At 42.5% G+C, this 10,559-nt stretch overlaps 1 protein-coding gene across 1 annotated transcript; it reads left to right on the top strand.

The window, feature by feature from the left end:
- The first annotated feature begins 286 nt into the window (after positions 1–286).
- On the top strand, positions 287–409 carry LOC123463317 (small nuclear ribonucleoprotein F-like). Its single transcript, XM_045157891.1, has one exon. It carries the CDS (start codon positions 287–289, stop codon positions 407–409), a length of 123 nt encoding a protein of 40 aa, XP_045013826.1.
- The last annotated feature ends 10,150 nt before the right edge of the window (positions 410–10,559 follow it).

The following is a 10,559-nucleotide window of genomic DNA, read 5'->3' as shown; positions in this document are numbered from 1 at the left end:
CCGTCTCTCCAGCCCCAATAAAAATATTAATAAAAACAAACAAGCAAACAAAATAAAAAATAGAAGAGAGACTAGTTGGAAAGACAAAGGGATTCAGTGGAGGTGGGAAAGGGGAGGGGGGAAAGGAAGGTGGTGAGAGGGCATTATGATTATGGCATATTGTCTGTATGTATTGAGGTTGTCAATAAAATGTTAAGACTCCACACTTAGTGATTTGAGCCTGCAGTAGCCATTGCAGTCATAATGCAGTGTGGCTAGTAGTCTGCAGTGTTCACCTGTGTTCACAATGAGTTTGCTCTTCAATTATAAACCTTTTCTCAGTGGGCTAACAGGAAAGCTAGTGAAGTTTAAGTGGGGAATGGAGTACAAGGGCTATGTGGTATCCGTAGATGGCCACATAAACCTGTAGCTTGCAAATACAGAAGAATACATAGATGGGGCACTGTCTGGACATCTGGGTGATGTGTTAGCGATCCAATAATGACCTTATATCAGAGGTATTGAATAAGATGGAGAAATAAGAGAATAGCAGCCTTTAATGTATACTTACAGATAATAAAGATGTGTTTAAGTTTTTTAAAAAAGCCACCCAAGTTCTGGGCTGGGGAGCTGGCTCAGTGGGTAAAGTGCTTGCCATACAAGCCTGTGAACCTGAGTTTAGATCCGCAGCACTCACATGTAAAAGCTGGGTGGGAAGACATGTGGCAGTTATCCCAGCAGTGGGGATGTGGGAACGTGGAGACCGGAGAACCCCATATTTAAAAAAATTTATTATTATTATTCTATTATTATATTTAAATATTATATTATTATAATATTATATATTATATTATATTTATTATATTATTCTATTCAGCAAATACAGGCAGTTTGGTGCCATTATTAGGCTCATCCGTGACCTACCCCCTCCACATTGGCCCCTCCTTGTTGATGTAAATGGGTCGTGCATTATGGAGTTAGTCCACAGTTATTGGTACGATAAATGTCTCTGCATATCATGACCCAACATGTGGCTCTGACATTCTTTCCGCCACCTCTTCCGCAAAATTTCCCTGAGCCATGTTGGGTTCATTTTTGGTCTGCTTCAGTGATGAGGTGTTGGGGGCCTCTGGGGTTCTGGCTCTCTGATTTGGTAGGAGTTGATTTTTCTCTGTGTTGGTCTCCTTCCCCCTTGTGCTGGTATCCGGTTCCTCAGGAAAACAGCACCCTTGCTTGTTTCGCCAATTTTCCTTAGTTTCAGCCGGGGCCCTTTTGAGGTATGATGGGGTGGCTCTCTCCTTAGGATCTGCATCTATCTGAAACAGAGAAGCAGATTCTCCAATGGAGACTAAGTCAGCACCAGGACAAATGAGATAACCCTCACTTTTTTTATAGAGTTTAATAGGTGTAAGCCCTCTTGTAGCCCACGATTGATGGGAGCTTGATATTGGAGAGTGGGCTTATGTTTGGATATGGTTCTGACTTGTTTCCCAGCTCCAGCTATGGGTCCCGTACCACTGAGGGCATCAGTTAGCCAAATCAAGAGCAGTTGGTTCCCCACCATGGCTGTGTGCCACTATTGCACTTGTGTGGGCATCAAACAGGTTATTTGTTGCTAAGTAGGTTAGACCATGAGTTGCTTGGACAGATATTGGTCATTTCCCCCAGTCGCCCATGTAGCACCTTCTGGCACTAGACACACTGACTGTCTGGGGACTAACTTGCTTCTAGCTTCCAGCCATGCTGTTCCATTTTACATGTCAGCTGCATATGGTGTCTTCAGCAATAGGGTCTTACCACTAATCTTTCGTGGGTCATGAAGTGCTCTGACAGAAATTTGTCATTCTTTTAGGAAGCCTTGTAGGTTTCTCTGATCAAAAGCTCATTGTGGATGATAGCCCCATGCTGGTACTGGAAGTTACAGGTCAGTGCCCACTAAGAAAATACGGAAAAAGATAACTAATATACAAGAGTTAGAGGGGGTGGGGAGGGAGGGAAGATGTAGAAGATTTGAGAACCCCATATATTTTTTTTTAAATTTAATTTATTAGTTTTCATTTCAGTGAATACAGGCAGTTTGGTACCATTATTTAGGCTCATCTGTGATCTACCCCCTCCCATTAGACCCTCCTTGTTAATGAAAATGGGTCGTGCATTGTGGAGTTAGCCCCCAGTTATTAGTATGATAAATGTCTCTGCAAATCATGACCCAACATGTAACTCTGACATTCTTTCCGCCCCCTCTTCGGCAAGATTTCCCTGAGCCATGTTGGGTTCATTTTTGGTCTGCTTCAGTGCTGAGGTGTTGGGGGCCTCTGAGGCTTTGGCTCTCTGATTTGGTAGGAGTTGATTTTTCTCTGCATTGATCTCCTTCCCCTTTGTGCTGGTATCCGGTTCACAGGAAAACATCACCCTTGCTAATTTCGCCAGTTGTCCTTAGTTTCAGTTGGGCCCCTTTTGAGGTATGTTGGGGCAGCTCTCTTCTTAGGATCTGCATCTATCTGGAAAAGAGAAGCAGATTCTCCAACGGAGAGTAAGTTAGCACCCGGAAAATTGAGATAACACTTACTTTTTTTTTTTTAATTTTTATTTATTTATTTGAGAGTGACAGACACAGAGAGAAAGACAGATAGAGGGAGAGAGAGAGAATGGGCGTGCCAGGGCTTCCAGCCTCTGCAAACGAACTCCAGATGCGTGCGCCCCCTTGTGCATCTGGCTAACGTGGGACCTGGGGAACCGAGCCTCGAACTGGGGTCCTTAGGCTTCACAGGCAAGCGCTTAACCACTAAGCCATCTCTCCAGCCCAACACTTACTTTTTTGATAGACAGTTTGATAGGTGTAGGCCCTCTTATACCCCGTGATTGATGATAGCTTGATATTGTAGAGTGGGCTTGTGTTTGGGTATGGTTCTGACTTGTTTCCCAGCTCCAGCTAAGGGTCTAGTACCACTGAGTGGATCAGTTAGCCAAATCAAGAGCAATTGATTCCTCACCATGGCTGTGTACCACTATTGCACTTGTGTGGGCATCACATCCAGTTATTTGTTGCTAATTAGGTTAAACAGTGTGTTGCTTGGACAGATCTTCGTCATTTCCCCCAGTCGCCTATGTAGCGCCTTCTGGCACTAGACACACTGACTGTCTGGGGACTGACTCTCTCCTGGCTTCCAGCCATGTCATTCCATTTTATGCGTCAGCTGTGTATGGAGTCTTCAGCCAGCAATAGGGTCTTATCACTGGCCTTTGGTGGATCATCAAGTATTCTGACAGAAGTCTGTCATTGCTTTGGGAAACCTTGTAGGTTTCTCTGATCAAAAGCTCATTGTGGATGGTAGGCCCAAGCTGGAAGTGGAGAACCCCATATTTTTTTGGCTGCCTTTTCTAGCCAAATTGGTGATCTCTGGGTTCCGTGAGAGACCCTGTCTCAAGAAGATAAGGTGAAGACTGATAGAAGAAGATATCTGATGTCAACTTCTGGCTTCCACATGCACATGCGCCTGCGTATACAGACATGCATACATGTGGTATACATGCATACCACAAATACACAGAAAGGGGGAAGCAGATCCCACTTACTTGAGAATTATGGTTTTGCTTTCTTTCCTCCTCAAACAGTTTGCAAGGGGCCTGAAAGGTAAAGTTATCCCTTGAAGGCAGCAGGGCAGTTAGACAGTGTCAAGGCTGTTAGACTTCCTACCTATGTGGCTAGAGATACTGGGTAGGTGTAGAATAGATTAAATCTAAGGTAACTTATATTTAATGCCATCTTCTCCTGGGAAAGAAGTACTCTTTCAAGGGAAGAACACTATCCTTACATTCCTTAAGACTTCTAGAATAGTCTCTAGTTTTCTTTTTTTTAATTTATTAAGGTTCTCAAAAGCAACCTGCATACTAAGTGCAAAAAGGTGATGACCTCAAAATAGAAGAGGGGACCTGGAGAGATTGCTCAGTGGTTAAAGGCACTTGCTTGCAAAACCTGGTCATCCCAGTTTGATTCCCCAATACTCATATAAAGTCAGATGCACAAAGTAGCACATGTATCTGGTGTTCATATGCAGTGGCAAGAGGCCCTAATGTGCCCATTTTCTCTCTTTGCAAATAAATAATCAGTAAAATATTTAAAAAACAGAGGAAGTGTGCTTGAGAGATTGCTGAGTGGTTAAAGGCATTTGTTTGCAAAGCCTGATAGCCTGGGTTAGATTCCCCACTACTCACATAAAGCCAGATGCTCAAAAGTGGCACATGTGTCTGGAGTTCACCAGGGCATGAAGCCCTGGTGCGCCCATACTTTTTTTTCTCTGTTTCTGCCTGTTTTTCTCAACTAAATAAATAAAAATATTTAAAAAAATAAAATAGGGACTAATTGGAAAGAAGAGGTCAGATCAGGGACAGGGCAAAAGAAGATCATGGGAAGAGATTATAATCAGGGTGTATTATGTGTATGAATGAAGGTTGTTAATAGAAAGTTTTTAAAAAAAGATTTGAAATGCAAACAAAGAAATAAAAAAATTGGGTAATTTACTTAACTGGGTAATAACAGAAAATTTGATTTTGTAGGTTCTTCAGGTTGGTGATATGATGTAATCTTTGATTTAATGTGGGCACACTTCTGGCTGAGCGAGACAGACCCCAACTCTAAACGCACTCCTTTCAGTATACTTGCCTGTGTTGTGTGCTCAAATGAATCTTCTTTAGTGTTAAAATGCTGAGGTGTAATACTATCTACACTTTCAAACAATGCCAAAAATAATCCAACAGAAAGCACAAAACCCCTCAGAACCTTGGAGGTTAAACAGCCATTCTCAGGAACTCACTTGTTAGACCAGGCTGACCTTGAACCCATGATGATCATCCTACCCCAGCCCCTAGAGCACTGGGATTAAAGGCATTAGCCACCATGCCAGATTCCACCTTTCACCATTTTAGTGTTCATAACATGATCTTGTGCTGCTGTACATGTTTATAAACCTTTGGTTATGGTAAAAGAATAGCTCTCTCATACCTTTAAAATTGTAATGAAGGCAGGTTTTAAAAATAAAGTTTTGAATACCTGAAATAAAATTGTCAACAAAAACAAATGCTGGAAGACATCTAGATAATATCTTCCACGTGTGAAGAAGCATAATTGGGAACCTAAATTTCTAAACTTAGGCAAAATATCTTTTGCAAGTCAAAAAAAATTGTAAACTTTTAGACATCCAAACATTTAGGAAATTTCTACCAATGGTCTCTTACACAAAGAACTATTAAAGAAGGAATGAACAGAACAAAGAAGAAAAAGTTTGCAAAAGAATTGTTTAAAAATGCTGGTAAGTCTAAATAAATATTGAGTGTAAAAAGTTAGAATAGCAAAATCATTTTCACATGTTTTCAAAAACCAGCTGGCACTTCTACTTAAGATCACATACTAAAAATAATCATTTAATTCAACTTCTTTCTGAAATTCTACAAAAGTGAGTGTAAAAAAGCCCAGAAAACTAACCAGAATAAGAAGCACAAGAAATATTTTAATAGTTGCAAAATGTTGGATGCTAAAAATCAGGAGGCAAGCCCACCGGGCAAACTGGCAATCCCTCTGAATTTCTCCATAGAGCATCTGGAAGGCCAGAGAGCTGGCAACACAGATAGCCTTAGAAGTAAGTGTGGGGAAGAACTGAAGGAAAGACCTCACTGGAAGTCAGTTCAGGGTGAACCCTCCACTCTCCCACCACTGCCGTCCGACTACCATGCCTTCTACACCAGCATGAGATGTATTCATCTCTGAAGAAGCATCCTTTGGTTGGGATGATGCCAGGCATGGTGGTGTCATTCTCAAACCAGAACGTGCCAGTCAGGCTATCTCGCTAATATGACCGAATACTGAGTAAACAACTTGAGGGAGAAAAGATTTATTATGCCTTAAAGTTTCAGAGACTCTTGTCCATGGCTCTGTTGATTCTGAGTCTGTGGTGAAGCAGAGCCTCACAGCAGTAGGAGCTTTGGAGGAGGAAGCTGCTCACTTCATGTTAGACAGGAAGTAAGAAATACAAAGGGATGAGGGAGCAGCTATAACCTTCCAAGGCATGTCCCCCCATATCCTACTTCCTTCAGCTAAGCCTTAGCACCAAGAAGTACCACCAGCCTGGGACACACTGTTCCTTCTGTGTGCGACAATTATACAAACCATATGAAGGACCTACCTTAAAGTTTCCAGAAACTTCCAGTTTCATCATACTATGATACAGCAAATGGTTAATTCACTGATTATGTCAGAGACCTCAGGATCCAACCACTTCTCCACAGCCCATCAGCTGGGATCCAAGCCCCCAAACATGAATCTGTGTGTGTGTGTTTGTGTGTGTGTGTGTGTGTGTGTGTGTGTGTGTGTATTGGTGGGGTGCACACTTAAATTAGACCACAGAGGACACTTAGTGTTGTAGTTTGAATTAGCCTACTCCCATGTGTTTTGAATGATTGTTCCCAGCTTGTGGCAAGTTGGAGGGAGACCCTATCTGGAGGCGGTGTGTTGCTGGTGTGGGCTTAGGGGGCTAGCTAACTCCCTCTTGTCAGAGCTTGGCTCACTGTCTTGCTGCTTCTGTCAGCTACTGTGGCAATAAATGATGTCCACCTTCTGCTCTACCATGTTTTCCCCTGCCATGCTAAAACTTCCCCACAAGACTGTAAGCCAAAACAAATCCTTTCCTACCATCTTTTGGATGTGCTTTGTCACAGCAGTGGGAAGGGAACTACAACAATCAACAACTTAACTCATATGATCAACAATTACTATAATAAAAACAGAGATGCCCAGTAGACAGGCAGCCAAAGGAAAAAGAATCTGTAAACAAGAATCAAGGAGATTCCAGGCTGGTAACTCTGCACCAGGTGTAGTGGGAATAAGTCAGGAAAGATGTACTGAGAAAGGCAAGCTACACTACCAAGTGGAAATTTAGCAGCTAGAAGAGCATGAGGATTGACTGAATTAGTGAGGTATCCAGTAAAAATTAAGAAAACTAGCTGAGTGTGGTGGCGCATGCCTTTAATCCCAGCACTCAGGAGGCAGAGGTAGGAGGATCGCTGTGAGTTTAAGGCCATTCTGAGACTATGAGACAATTATTAACTAGAATCTAACACTTTCATGCTTAGGCATGTAATAACTTTTATTTGTTATTTTTCCTTAATATGAGGTATAGGGCTGGGAGATAGATTCAGTGATTAAAGGCACTTAGTTTTAAAGCCTGATGGCTCAGGTTTAATTCCCCAGTACCCATGTAAAGCCCAACCACAAAATGGTGCATATGCCTGGAAATGGATGGAGGCCATGGTGAACCTGTTAGTCCCTTTCTCTTGAATAAATAAAAATGTCTTTAAAATATGAGTTGTGGGACTTCCGGTTAAGATGGCGGCGTAGGTACCACGCCAAAGCAGCATAGGGGGGAAAAAGACCAAAAAAACTCAGCAAAATACACACTTTTACTAAAAAGTGAGGTGTATAGGAAATTGAGGCGGCAGCGGAGAAGTAGAAGAGTTCCAGAGCATCCAGAGCCTGCACAGGCGGGAACAGCGGCTCCGGGGCGGCTCGGCCACCCGCCGCAGCCGCGGAGCGGCAGAAAGCCACCGGACTCTCGGCTCGAGCCGCAGGACAAGCCAGGTGCGGGATTTTCCCCCCACACCGCGCTCTCCGCAACTCGGGAAACGTGAGGGGAGGGAGGCAGCGAGCAACGGAGGGAAGAGCAGACTGCGAGGTAGAAGCACACGTGGAACACTGATACAACCAGAGCAGCCGCGGCTCCCTCCCCTTCGCCACCACCTGAACCCAGCTTCAGCGAACACAGCAGCGGCCCGGGACCCGGCCACGCCAACTTGGGCTGACAGCGGGACCCAAGCAGGAGCAGAGTTCGGCAGCAACTTCAGCGGCTCCAGCACCGGTACCAGCGGCCCCAGCAGCAGCGGACCCAGGAGCGGCAGCGGCGGCAGATCCCGCAGCAGCGGCTTCGGGGTGAGCAGCGGCGGTGGACACGGCAGCGGCAGCTTCAGCAGCGGTGGTGGCTCCGGGGGTGGCAGCTACAACAGCAGCAGAGGCAGCAGCAGCGGCTCAGTTTGCCCCGTAGGAAAAGCAAGTGCCCAGCTCCAGAAATCAGAACAGCAGCCCGATGACCCAGGCAGCAACTTGACTGAGACCACAATCACCCAAGGTAACTGGGATTGCACCAGGGAAGGGTCTCACTTGGTCACAAGCTGACTTGGATACCTCAACAGACCAGAAATCTAAACCTCTTTGTTGATAGAGGATCTGGTCATTATAATAACTACTCTTGCATACATACTCGGGGCTGTTTTTGATTGAAGGTGTACAGTGTTTAGTTAAATTTTAGAATCTACCTGTATTTTATTCCACTCAGCCTGCTTGAATACTCCTATAGCAGGGAAACTCAACCACTAAGAACATCTTTGTAGATACTCTGAGAGTCTTAAGAGCCACACCTAATACCTTAAGGTCCTACCCTGAAAATATATTACATCAAATCAATTGATACAGCTAAGAATACACAGCTAGCTAGAAAATCCAAGCATTAACTTAATCCAAGATGCAAAAATATATACATTATAACACAAGAAACACTAAAAAGCAAGACGATATAAATCCACCTAAAAGTATTAATGCATCAGAAATGTCCTCCAGTGAGAAAGAGTTAGAGGAAATGCCTGAGAAAGAGTTCAAAAGAATAATTATAAATATGTTCAAAGAGGTCAAAGAACACATGAAAACAATCAAAGAACAAATCAAAGAGGAAATCAAAGAGGAAATCAAAGGAATCAAAGAAGAGGCAGGACACCAATTTAATGAAATAAAGAAGGCAATACAAGACATAAATAGGGAAATAGAAATAATAAAGAAAAACCAGTCAGAATTACTAGCAATGAAGAACAAAGTTAATGAAATAAAAAACTCTGTAGAAAATCTCACCAGTAGGATGGATGAGGGAGAGGACAGAATATCTAAGCTAGAAGATCAGGTGGCAGACCTAATGCAGTCCAACAAAGAGAAAGACAAACTTATAGAAAAGTATGAGTGGGAATTTCAAGATATTCGGGACACTATGAAAAGATCCAATATAAGAATTCAGGGCATAGTAGAAGGAGAAGAACTCCACTCCAGAGGCATAGTAGGCATCTTCAACAAAATCATAGAGGAAAATTTTCCCCAAATTGGGAAAGAGGTGCCAATACAGATACAGGAAGCCTTTAGAACCCCAGCCAGACAAAACCCAGAAAGAAACTCTCCTCGCCACATTATACTCAAACTTCCAAACACACAAACCAAAGAAAAAATATTGAAAGCAGTTAGAGAGAAAAATCAAGTTACCTACAAAAGCAAGCCCATCAGGATTACAGCAGATTATTCAACACAAACTTTTAAAGCCAGAAGGGCTTGGAGTGATATATTCCAAGTTCTGAAAGATAACAACTGTCAACCAAGGTTACTTTATCCTGCTAAGTTATCCATCCAAATAGATGGAGAAATAAAGGTATTCCATGACAAAAGCAGGTTAAAGGAGTATCTGAAGACAAAACCAGCTCTACAGAAAATACTTGATAGAATCCTCCATGCTGAACAAAAGGAAAAGCACACATATAAGGAAACTAGAAAAAACCAGCTATACTCAAATACCAGTTAACAGAGAGAGCACAGGTAGAACAAGTAACACACACACACACACACACAAATGGCAAACATACATACACACCTTTCAATAATATCTCTTAATATCAATGGTCTCAATGCCCCAACGAAAAGACATAGATTTGCAGACTGGGTTAAAAAGCAGGATCCTACAATTTGTTGTCTCCAAGAAACTCACCTTTCTACAAAGGATAGACATTATCTTAGGGTGAAAGGATGGAAGACGGTGTTTCAAGCAAATGGGCCTAGAAAACAAGCAGGGGTTGCTATCCTAATATCAGACAGGGTAGACTTTAGTCCGACGTTAGTCAAGAAAGATAAGGAAGGTCACTTTATATTGATTAAGGGCACACTCCAACAGGAGGACATAACAATCCTAAACATATATGCACCTAACATGGGGGCTCCCAAATTCGTCAAACAAACACTATTAGAACTAAGGTCACAGATAACACCAAACACAGTGGTGGTGGGTGACTTTAACACCCCACTCTCATCAATTGACAGGTCATCCAGGGAAAGAATAAACAGAGAGGCATCTGGACTAAATGAGGTCATAGAAGGAATGGACCTAACAGATATATACAGGACATTTCATCCAAAGGCTGCAGAATATACATTCTTTTCAGCAGCACATGGAACATTCTCTAAAATAGACCATATATTAGGACACAAAGCAAATCTTAACAAATTCAGGAAAATTGAAATAATTCCTTGCATTCTATCTGACCACAATGGAATTAAACTACAAATCAGTAGCAAGAAAGGCTATAGAGCATACACAAAATCATGGAAACTAAACAATACACTACTAAATGATGAGTGGGTCAATGAAGAAATCAAAAAGGAAATCAAAAAATTTATAGAGTCAAATGATAATGAGAACACAACATACCAAAATCTCTGGGACACAATG

This window comes from Jaculus jaculus, chromosome 9 (genome assembly GCF_020740685.1).
Source record: "Jaculus jaculus isolate mJacJac1 chromosome 9, mJacJac1.mat.Y.cur, whole genome shotgun sequence".
Lineage (NCBI taxonomy): Eukaryota > Metazoa > Chordata > Mammalia > Rodentia > Dipodidae > Jaculus > Jaculus jaculus.
The sequence above is the reverse complement of the archived record's forward strand: the minus strand, read 5'-3'. Positions and strand labels throughout refer to the sequence as shown.

What these genes read in the sequence shown, in the direction of transcription:
- LOC123463317 (XM_045157891.1), top strand. Translation starts at nt 287, where the DNA reads ATGAGTTTGCTCTTCAATTATAAACCTTTTCTCAGTGGGCTAACAGGA.